Source organism: Varanus komodoensis, unplaced genomic scaffold (genome assembly GCF_004798865.1).
Source record: "Varanus komodoensis strain SLA01 unplaced genomic scaffold, ASM479886v1 scaffold50, whole genome shotgun sequence".
Classification (NCBI taxonomy): domain Eukaryota; kingdom Metazoa; phylum Chordata; class Lepidosauria; order Squamata; family Varanidae; genus Varanus; species Varanus komodoensis.
This window is the reverse complement of record NW_025336088.1, coordinates 5,878,029-5,888,911: the sequence shown is the minus strand read 5'-3', so window position 1 is coordinate 5,888,911 and position 10,883 is coordinate 5,878,029. Positions and strand designations below refer to the sequence as shown.

The window sequence follows — 10,883 nt, the reverse complement described above, 5'->3', positions numbered from 1 at the left end:
CTGCCTGTCTCCAGCCCCTTCCCTCCCTCATTATGGGGACTTCTCAGTGAACCACATGTACCTATGCTCACTCTTAATGCTAAACCATGCCAGGTGGTTATAGCCCAGCATGGTTTCTTACCTGGTTGCTACATTCGGACAACTGCATGGTTTCCATGCTTGAGTGGTTCCAATCCTCCTTCCTCATTTCTTCTAATGGCAGCAGGTATCCCATCAGCCTCTGTGGCTGAAAATCCATCCCAGGGTGCAGTGTTCCTACTCTGCCTCCCTCTCCCTCATTGCCCCCCCCCCCACATGTCCTTAGCCAGCTACTCCCGTCAATTTCCTCCTGCTCAGTCAAAGCAACTGCTTACTCACTAGAGTAGCGTTTCCCAGCACAGAAGCATATCCACCCACACCCACACGGTTCCCTGCTCCTCCCTTGCTGTCTGTGCGGCCATGTTCCCCCATGTACAGGAGTTACACATGCTAGAAGGAGCCCCTCGCACACAGTCAGGCGTACAGAGGGATCAGCACAAGCAGGCTGTGTCCTCTTCCCACTTCCACCCACACCTGCACGGGGAGGCGGCTTGCCCTGGCTGCACTCCGAACGGCCTCCTTTGATTACCCTTCTCCACCCATCGCCATCACACCACAAGAACCACACTGCTGTTGCAACACGTGTCTTTCTAGATACCTGTTGCATCATGGCCACTTGAGGGCACAGAAAAGTTATTATTATGATTGCATTTTAATACTGCCCATAGCCAAAGCTCTCTGGGCAGTTTATAACAATAATCATAGAATCTCAAGTCACCCTCCTTAGCTTCCAAGATTAGGCAGGATCAGGTACTTCAGGCTATATGGAAGCTGGCTGTGCTAGAGGGGAAAAAAGTATGTCGGGGTCAATAAACCTTGTGGTGTCTTCCGCCCCACAGCTGTGCCCACATATTGTCCCTCATCTTCTGCTTCCCACTCCTCACTAGCTTGCTGGATGCAGATTTATTCTGCCGTTCGTTACTCCTGGCATTGCCCGCTTCCTAACGGCATGGGCATATGCCTACACTTCTACATGCAAGCTAGCTTGCAACAATGCACCAGGGGCTCTGCAAGCTGCTTGTGGGGCTGTGAGGAGGGGGAAGTCTCTGTCCCAAGGGCCCCACAACCCCTCCCAGATTTTGCTGCAGGGTGGACAGGGAGCCCCGAGAGGCACTCTAATGTGACCACTTCTGGGAAGGATGGAGGCTTTACTGGTGGAACTTCCACAGGGAGTTTCCCCAGATCCACTGGGAAATGTCGGCATGACACTTCCACGCCCCACACCTGGCATCAGCAGGTGTTGGCAGGTTGAGAGGGCTGTGGGGAGGTGCAGGCATGTCTTGCTGGCAGTGCTGCAGAATGCCGGGGAGAAGACAGCAGAGAAGCGGGCAGGAGCCAGAGCGGGGGAGATGGGCTTTTCTAAGTGACTGTCCTGTTGGCGATGCCCAACACACCGCCAATGTCCTGCTTTTGCCCAGAGGGAACTCTGAAGAGACGGGAGCAAAGCAAAGGCAGAGCAACTTACAAGCAGCGTTTCTGTGAACTACAGTAATCAGATAGGGACGCAAACATGGCTATCTCCAAGGTCACTGCTGGAGGTGGCGCCACACTGTCCTTCACTGCCAGCAACATTCCAAAGTCACAGGTGAGTGTATGGTCAGCCGTGGAGATGCCAGAGGCAGGAGGGAGCATGGCACTGCTGATTGGAGCACGGCTGGAGCTGACACATCAGTCGCTAGGCAGATCTGGACAGCAGAGGCTGTGGGCCAGAGGGTTTCCTTCAGCAGCAGCTACTCCTTCAGAACACTCTATGGTAGCAGTGTGAAAACCATGGTTCTGAGTTCACACAATTCAACAAACCATGGCGATGCATGGAAACCACTGTGCTCATGTGTCCAGTCAAAGCTTGGGTATGCTTTCACAAAGCACTCAGTGCCCGTTCTCATGAGGACTCAGATTCTGAGGCTGAAGGGGAGCTGGCCTGCCAAACGGTCCAACCTCAAGACGAGCCTCAAGGTCTTGGGACCAGGCAGGGTTGCCACAGGGAGAGATTAGCACAGGGACACCTGAGCCTCCACAGCAACCTTGCCTTGGAAAGCTGAAGAGTCACTACTCCCGTGGCAGGATGAGGAAATGGAGGCAGTCTCAGAGCAGCCTGTTGAGGCGACACCCACAGGGCAGGATGCTGAAATGCCAGTTCCTCCACCGGGGACCCCCCATGGGCATTGACTCCGTGGTTATTTATTTATTTATTTATTTAGTAAACTTCTATGTCACCCCATTCGCCAAAGCCTCGGGGCGGCTCACAGACATAAATAAACTTCGTTAAAATAATATAAATTAACAGTATAAATTAAGTCGCCCTGGCCAAAAAATAAAATAAATAAATACTATTAACAGTTAAAATGACATTTGAATATAAAGGTCTTCGCCTGGTGCTGAAAAACAAATAACGACGGCGCCAGGTGGACCTGGAGGCACCAAAGTCGGTGCAAAGCCCAACTGGGGGCTCAGAGGGAGGAACACCGATGGGCACTCTTCAGTAGTGCTCCCCACGTTCTGGTTGGCACACAGAAGGGTTCAGAAGGGAGGCTTTGGGTAATGAACAGTAGATAGGGTTCAACATTTTACTCAGTGTATGCTCAGAGGCTTTAAGTACTAGCAATAAAGCTCAATAAATAAGGAAACACTGCTGTGGCACTTGCTGCTGTTGGAGGAAGACAGGTGGATCACAACACAAACCATACAACAGATGGTTATTTCTCTGTGTGGTTACACAGAAACCAGAAGTGCCATGTGGTACGTCCCTGACTGGGTTCAGACAACATGACAAACTATTGTTATATCTGGTAACCCTCTTCCAGCCTAAGGGCCAAATTCCACTCGAGGGGCGGGGCTGAAGGCAAAAGGGGTGGAGCAAATAGGCAGAGCCACCAATGCCAACATATTTCACTTAAGGTTCTTACTACCAGTAACTAAGCCTTGACAGACTCACTTCAGCCTTTCAGAATAGGAAAAAACTACACAAAAATCAGGAAACCACCAACCAGCTGGTGGCTGGGGAAGTGGTGGGGCCCTCCGAGGAAGCCCAGTGGGCCATACTGGGAGATGGGCTGGGGTCTGGACCCAGGGCCATCAGTTCCATGCTGCTGTGTCAGGCTTTGAGTTTGACAGAGTACATAGAAAGGAGAGTAATTTTAAAATAAAGGGGCAAGTTAAACTTCTGAAGATGCTGATTCTCAGAATAATTTGTTTCAAGACCTCAGCAGTGTCTGTGTGTATACTATTGTGGGTTGTTAAATCGTCGTGTTAAGTAAAGCACCTTTGATGCCTGTGATAAGGCAGTTTACCAAACACCGCCCGCAAGCAAGGCGTGTTTGAACGCAGCTTCCTTAGCAACCATCCAGATTCCTTGCCTGCGTTTTGGAGCTTCTGCCAACCAGCCGGGTCCTTACTATGGATTTAGGAGGGGACAGCACTGCCTCCCCACTAGTGCACTTAATTCAGCAACCGGTAAGTCTTCACGCTGTGTTGGGGGCTTCAGAGTCCAGTTGTAGGACTTTTTCCTGTCTGAATCTGCATAAGATTGCAACTTAATTCTTTTATCTAAATTCTATTCCTGCTTGTAAATTAACAGCCTAATTATAGATGGGATTTTATGTTTCTGTTGAACAATTTGGAGGCCACTGAAAATTCCCTAGAGATCTACCAGTAGATGTAAATATGTCTGCTGCCGAGCCCTGCCTAAAGGGTCCTCATTAGAAGCTAACTGAACCTTTTAAGAAAAGTCCCTGAAAGAGTAGGATTGTATAGAAAAACAAAAAAGAGCTGGCTCTGCTCCTCTCTTCTGCATCAGACAGTATTCTGTGCATCAAAACTTCGGGTTCTTATCCAAGAATGAGGAATGCCAGCGCAATCCCAAAGCATCTTTCCTCTCCTGCATGCAGTGATCAGTCCCAAGCTTTCTTGCAAGGGGTTCCGGGGTGCTGTTTTTGGATCACAAACTCTTGAATGATTGCCCCTGGAAATACTGCCTCCTTAGGGGGTTTGCTTGGGTTGTTTTGTCCGGGCAATCACACTGGTGCTGGTGAAACTGGGGTGTATAGCCATTGTCACCTATGAGGCTAAGGACCAGAGCAGATCAGGGATGCAACTAAAGCTGGAACTTGGGGCCAAATCCAGTTCCCCCCAAATGAGGACCCAGAGGGCAGGAGGAGATGAAGAAAGAATCAAACACCCTTTATTTCTGATGTAATGATGGTGTAACAATTTTTATCTATCGATCTATCTATCTATCATTTATTTACTTATTTACTTATTTAAAACATTTATATGCCATCCTTTACGACAATCGTCTCAGGACAGCTTACAGCATTAAAACCAAAAATCAATAAAAGCTATCAATAATACAATAAAATTTAAGTGAGTTTAAGTGGAAAATTGGCACATGCACAGAATAGTTGTTATTTGGAGAGTTGGGGCTGGCATGTGAGGCGGTTTTGTATGGCTTTGTCTTGTTATTATTCTAATATATCAGGAAGGTAGAACCAGTTGTGGAATATGGAATGGTGGTTGAGACGGGGAAAAAGAAATGGGAATTGTGTGAAGTGATGCACATGGCCATCTCAAGCATGGTGTGGTGAGCCAGTGTGGTGTGGGGGTTAAGAGTGCAGGACTAGGAACCAGGCAATCTGGATTCTAGTCCCCGCTTGCCCATGGAGCCTGTCACAGACTCTCAGCCCACCCTACCTGACAGGGTTGTTGTTGTGGGGATAAAACTGAGAGCAGAGGAGGAGAGTGGTGTGAGCCACTTTGGGTTCATAAGAAAAAAGCAGGATATAAATCTTATCAATCAATAACATCCCCCCCAACACACACACACACTGCCAAGAAAACTGCATCCAGGCCCTAAAGCAACCTAGTTTCACCACTGAAATGGAGGTGAATTCAGAGGCACACATGTGAATCCTGGTTTATTTCTCACCTTTGCTGCATCCACTAAGGGTTCCAACATTTGGAGACTTTCCCTCACAGGCTGTTTTCAAATTAAAACCAGTCCTTCTCTTCTTCCTCCCCTAAGGGTGGGGAAAAGAGAGGTACTGGGTTAAATCCAGACTCAGTCATACTTACAGCAGTCCCACTGAAATCAATGAGACAAAGAAATCAAAACTAATTTAAGTCCCATTGATTTGTGTGATTCTACTGTAAGCATGACAATATCTGGTCCACAGTTTTTCCCCTCCTCAGAGAAAAGCAGCTGTGGGGAGATTATCCTTAGGGTTAAAGGCTTATCTTAAACATCCTATGTATCTATTTCTGCCCTTGGGTGCCAAAAAGTGAAACCCAAAAATGACTTGACATCATATTTGCTTGGCCTTTGAGTCTGCTCCTCTTAGTTATATTAGTCTGTAACTTGGATATAAAAAAACGGAATGTGACTGAGGAAAATGTGGTCCTTCTGAAAAGGGCATGGAGCAGAATTCATTCCCACAGATTGATTCATTTCTCTGCTTCTCTGTCATTATTTCTCAGATTGCTCAGCAGCCAGAGGTGACAATTCTCCAGCAGATCCCGTCCCCTCTTCCGCCGTCGACTAGAACAGGCAGCATCAGAGAAGGTAGAAAACCCATCAAATGAAAGCCACAACTGCGATTAGCCAGTGTGCTTTAAAATCCTGCATTGAAAACTGAAATTGGGGTGGAGGTCAGAAAAGACAGAACTGAACATAAACTGTTCACATTCTAAATCAGGGTTTATTCCAAACTAAACGGCCAAAATAAATGCCCCCATCTGCAGGGGGGGGGGCACTCAGTCCTTAAAATTGCAATGTAAGTATTGGCTAAAGCTTGGCTAGCCCTAAATGTAAACAGTCAAAGCTCAGTTTACAAACCTCTGTCCTCCTCACGCGCACACATATACAAATGCTACACATGGACACACAGATTCTGAACGTGAATACAAATTTTCAGGGTGTTTGCATTCATGCTGCTTAAATCACCTCCTCATTGCACTAATATGTTAATAAGCGATATGTTCTAATGCCCCTGAGAGAACAAAGAAAGGGAGGTATTTTTTATGCAGATAAGCATTCCTACCAGTGTATTTTTTACCATTTTTATTACAAAACATTTGAAACTAAAATTACTTTAAGCCTACGTGTCAAATGGCTGTAACAAACCATGTTTTTAAAATGTTTAATTTGGGAATCTCAACATTTTGCAAGTCCCAAGGAAATTTTGCTTCTAGAATTCTGGAATGTTTGCTTCATTTAATCTTCTACATTTAATTTACTTGTTCAAAGGTACGACCCTCTGTGCATCCTGGAACCAAAAGATTCAGTCCAGGCTAGTAATTAATATTGCTCATTTCCACGGTGCTTTATTTTTTGCAAAACTGTTTTACAGACTTATAAAGCCTTTTGGCTAATGGGGCAGGGTGTAAATCCAATAAATAAATAAAGCGCAGTTCTTTCTGTGTCTACATGCCTGACATAATGAAGCTGTCTTTTTCACTGCTAAAAAATACGAGTGTTGTCATCTTCACTTGTTGCCTTATCAGACTCTGGGAATTTAAATGGCACCTTCATGCAGTGGGTTGTAAGGTCTTTCAGTGCCACCATGCTAAGTCTGCACACTGGGATGCCCACTGAAATCAACGGCTTTGCCTTCTCAGCAACATGCTTAGGTCTGCAATGCATTTACCAAGTTTGGCATCAGCACCTGGCATTCTGCCAGTCCACCAGCAGCGTGGACCAACCCAGGTGCATTCCATGGCCACCCCAGAAGCCACCATTTAAATTCCCACAGTGCTCCAGAATGACACCATGTTGTGTCCTTCGGGGAAGTTAAAATAGCAGGTCAAGTGTTGGAGATCTCTGCATCACATTCAAACAAATCTGGATGTCTGTGAATCTGACCTGCATATTCCTCAGCAAACCACCGTTTTCTGAGTCACGGAGATTCCATGGAGTTGCAAACGAGTTTTTCACTTGGTGGGTGGGGACTTGTGTTAATCTGCAAGAGGACACATTAGTGTGAATAGAATGACATTCTAGTTTAAAAAATCCCATTCCATCAATGAGCAGATGATGGAATTAAAGTTGCCTGACAAGCAAAGAAATGCAGATGGAGCAGATTTAACCAGATCCCTACATCCCTGTTCATTCTTGGACACCCAGTAGAAGCAGCGGAGACAAGATACAAATAGCAAGGACAGAACATTGGATTGCGCTGAAATGTTTCCTCGGGGAAGCACAGGTGACCATCTCCTCCCCAGGCATCCACTTTCTTATGCTATTCTTCCCGTGTCTTCTTGTTTAAAATTTGATTGGCGTTGCTGTTTGTCCATCTTGGTTAGAACTCGCTCAGGCAGCCTCTGAAGCTACTGCAGGTCTTCCCTCTTCAGTGCTAGCCATTCGTCTGATTCTTGCAGTCTTCCCTCCTGGCAGATCTGATGGAACTGATGATGATACAGAATGCCCAGATGCACCAGGTGATCATGAACAGCTTGGCCATGTCGGCGGTGGCCCACTTCGAGCACAGCCCAGACCAGGTAGAGAACTAGCGCTTGCACCATCATGCACACAGTTCTGTTAAAACTATTGATACGATTGCTAGCTGATGAATTCCCAGGCAATGATCACAGCCTGCTTGTAATTGAGGCATGATTTATTAACACAATCCAACTCAGCAGCAGCAGGAGAGGCAAAGACTTGGGTAAAGTACTCCCTTCTCCTTCAGCTGTCGGAGACTGTACTGAAGGAGCTGAGAGGGACGGCAAGGCCTGTGAAGAGACTTGATTTTCTCCTCTTCCCTCCGCATGTTTTTCCTCGTGTGTTGTGTCTTTTAAGACTGTAAGCATGACAGCAGAGACTGTCTTGTTTGACTGATTTGGTTGAGGAGCGGGACTAAATTATGGAGGGAAGGTGGGAGAGAAGGCTGTGGCAGGATGCCACATCGTATATTTCTTTAATTAAATATTAGGAGAGAGGAAAAAGAACTCGAGATGGCAACAGGCTGCCATTTTGGGTGGCAACACTATGAAATCTGGCTTGAAAGTTGTTCTGTGAATGTATTTCTTAATTTCTTTTTGTGTGTGACCTTTGCATGCCACCTTTTTCCCTCCATGGAACCCAAGGTGGCTCACATCCTCCTCTTCTTCTGCATTTTATCCTCACAACAACCCTGTGAGGTAGGTTAGGCTGAGAGCCTGTGACTGACCCAAAGTCACTCAGTGGCCTTCATGGCAGCGGGGATTAGAACCCCGGTCTCCCAAGTCCCAGACCAGTACTCTGCCCCCGCTGCCACCCAGCTGAGGGATACGGAGGCATCCCTGTCGCACTCTGTTCTTGCTGTTCTTCTGACATATAAAAGGCTACACTAACCTGATGAACTTTCCTAATGCTAAAAGTGAACAGCGACAAGGATGGACCGAGTGTGGGCATCGTAGGTGAAGCACAGTGAACACTCCCAAGTATTATAAGATTAGAAAGCTTGTTGCTCCAGTTACAGCTTTTAAGACCTGCATTATTAATGCCATTGTTTGTAGAGTTTATTAGTATAAGAGGGAAAAGATGCTAACTGCTTCTTTGTCCTCCTTTTTCTAAATGATCCCCTTCTTTACCGTCCCCCACACACATATCCTCGCTGCCCCAGATGCACCAATTAAATTGTGCTTGGAAGAACTGGAACCAAACTACAAATGATGGGCAGTTCTATGATTCTTCCTCACAAAAATGTAAAACCCGCAACAGTTGTTGGAGACTGAAACTGGGGACAGAAGACAGGCAGAGAGGAGAGGCTACTTAATCGTTGCTTCCATGTTATTTCCTCAGGGGGGCAGCTTAGATTCTAGGTTTAAAATCCTTTAGTGCACCCTTTCTTTAGGTGATAATGTGTATTACTTCACTCAGCTCCAAAGATGGGAAGATAACCCACTTGCCTTAGGGGGTGCCCTCCTGCATGGATCCTGGACATCTGCCCCAAAGTCCTGCCCTGATGGCACCGCTATGCTCAGTTCCACCCCCAACTGCTTCTCTCCCAGGGGTACCGTTGGAAGGGGTACCCCGGGAGAGAAGGAGGACAAGATGTCCAGTGGGCATTTCCCAGGGCTTTAATCCTCTGATCCTTGCAGGTGCCCAGCGGCCTTTGGCAAGTGGAAGAAGAGGAAGGGGACGACCCAGCACCCCTTGTGTTCCACCATCACTATGCCCCCTACCCAAGCACCCCCCCACTCATGCCGTGGCAGCCCCCACACCGACCTTTGGCTTGGCCACAGCAACACCCAGCCATTCGCCACGTGGGACCCGACCTCGGGAGACGAAGCAGGTGAGTGTTCTGGAAAGGGGGAAAGCACAACCAACGAGGGTGAGGAGAGCATCCCATGCTGATGTTCAGAGTTGTGTTGCGACCAGGAGGCCACACGTGAATGTGGAAATATGATGTTTGCACCAGTGGTGAGACGGCGGCAGCTCTGGGCAAGAATTGCAACGGGCTGCAATGTGGGTTTGCACTAGAATGGTTAGCAGGTGACCAAGAAAAGAGCAGTCTGTGACGGGGGAGATGAAAGGTGGTTGGGAAGATCAGCCACCACCATCTGCAGTGGTGGCCCCGCTTTGGGGTATCCCCAGACCCCACATTTCAATTTTGGGGTCAGGGAGAGCCAAGTCCTAATGTCTGAATAAATGCTGCGTGTCTGAATGGCTGTCCTGGACACTTTATTCCACCCTCTCAAATCCCAGGGAAGGATAAACAGCTATGCATTATAAGAGACAGTGTGGTGTAATGGTTAAGAACGCAGAACTGGGACTCAGGAGATCTGGGTTCTTATCCCCGCTTGGCCATGGAGCCAGCTGGGTGTCTTTGGGGCAGTCACAGACTCTCAGCCCAACCTCCCTCACAGGGTTGTTGTGGGGGGGATAAGATGGAGAATCATGTAAGTCGCCCTGAGTTCCTTGAAAGGAAAAAAGGTGGGATATAAACGTAACAGACCAATAAATAAAATTAAATTAATGCAGAGCTCTGAAATCCCAGTATTGGAAGGCCACCTTAGACCTTCTTCCTTTGTCAGGCAATATGCTGATTACATGCTGATCTCTATAGCTATAACAGGAAGGCTAGCAATCTGACTTTTAAGAAGAAACCAGAAAAGCTGATTTTTCTGGGATGTGGGGTTCTGCGCTAGAGAAGCAGTTGCACAGCCCTGCACACAGGTGCAAGATGGTTCCTGAGTTGCCAGTGAAGACTTCCTCTTCTCCCCGCTGCTGTTTTGCTAACACTCCATCTTGACTTGTCCCAGTAGACAAGTGGTTCCTCCACCCCCACCACCAAGCGCTACTGGAACTGTGACGGCTGACATCCCACCAGCTTCAGGTAAGGGTGGACGGAGCAGCATTGGAGGGGGTCTTTCCAACCCCCAGGCAAGCCCACGTTTCTCACCCAAGCCGTCCTGTGCAAGCAGACTTCTGGGATTTCTCTTGCACCAGCGTTAGCACAAGGACACCGTCACCATCTACCTCAGTCCCCTATTATTTCCCACATCCTTTTAGTCTACACCTCAACAGGGGCTCCCTTCCTGCTTCTGTGGGTACCCATTATCCACAGGGTGAGAAGACATGGGGAAGCACTTCCTTCCTTCCATGAGATTGTGCTGGGAACGTATGGGTGACGTGGAAGGAAACAGGCACTCTTGCAGCAAGCAGTGTATCTGCCAAATCCCCGTAATTCATTGCTCTCTTATCATTTGGCCTCCCAGTTAAAAGCAATAGTCTAGCTGGCCCCACTGTGTCTCTTCTGCCCTTCTCACCTGATGGACATTACAAACCAGGGTTGTGAAGAGGTTCCCATATCCAGGAGAACTTTCCTGGT

General features: G+C 47.6%; 1 protein-coding gene across 1 annotated transcript; it reads left to right on the top strand.

Moving 5' to 3' along the window:
* The first annotated feature begins 3,474 nt into the window (after window positions 1–3,474).
* Window positions 3,475–9,348, top strand: PRR29 (proline rich 29). The gene is made up of 4 exons (XM_044446931.1): window positions 3,475–3,531; window positions 5,551–5,635; window positions 7,466–7,569; window positions 9,151–9,348. Exons 1-4 carry the CDS (start codon window positions 3,475–3,477, stop codon window positions 9,346–9,348), a joined length of 444 nt encoding a protein of 147 aa, XP_044302866.1.
* Window positions 9,349–10,883: the final 1,535 nt, after the last annotated feature.

What these genes read in the sequence shown, in the direction of transcription:
- PRR29 (XM_044446931.1), top strand. Translation starts at nt 3,475, where the DNA reads ATGGATTTAGGAGGGGACAGCACTGCCTCCCCACTAGTGCACTTAATT. An exon ending in TGCACTTAATTCAGCAACCG is followed by an intron (nt 3,532 to 5,550) that starts GTAAGTCTTCAC and finishes ATTATTTCTCAG; the next exon opens with ATTGCTCAGCAGCCAGAGGT. An exon ending in TCGAGCACAGCCCAGACCAG is followed by an intron (nt 7,570 to 9,150) that starts GTAGAGAACTAG and finishes TGATCCTTGCAG; the next exon opens with GTGCCCAGCGGCCTTTGGCA.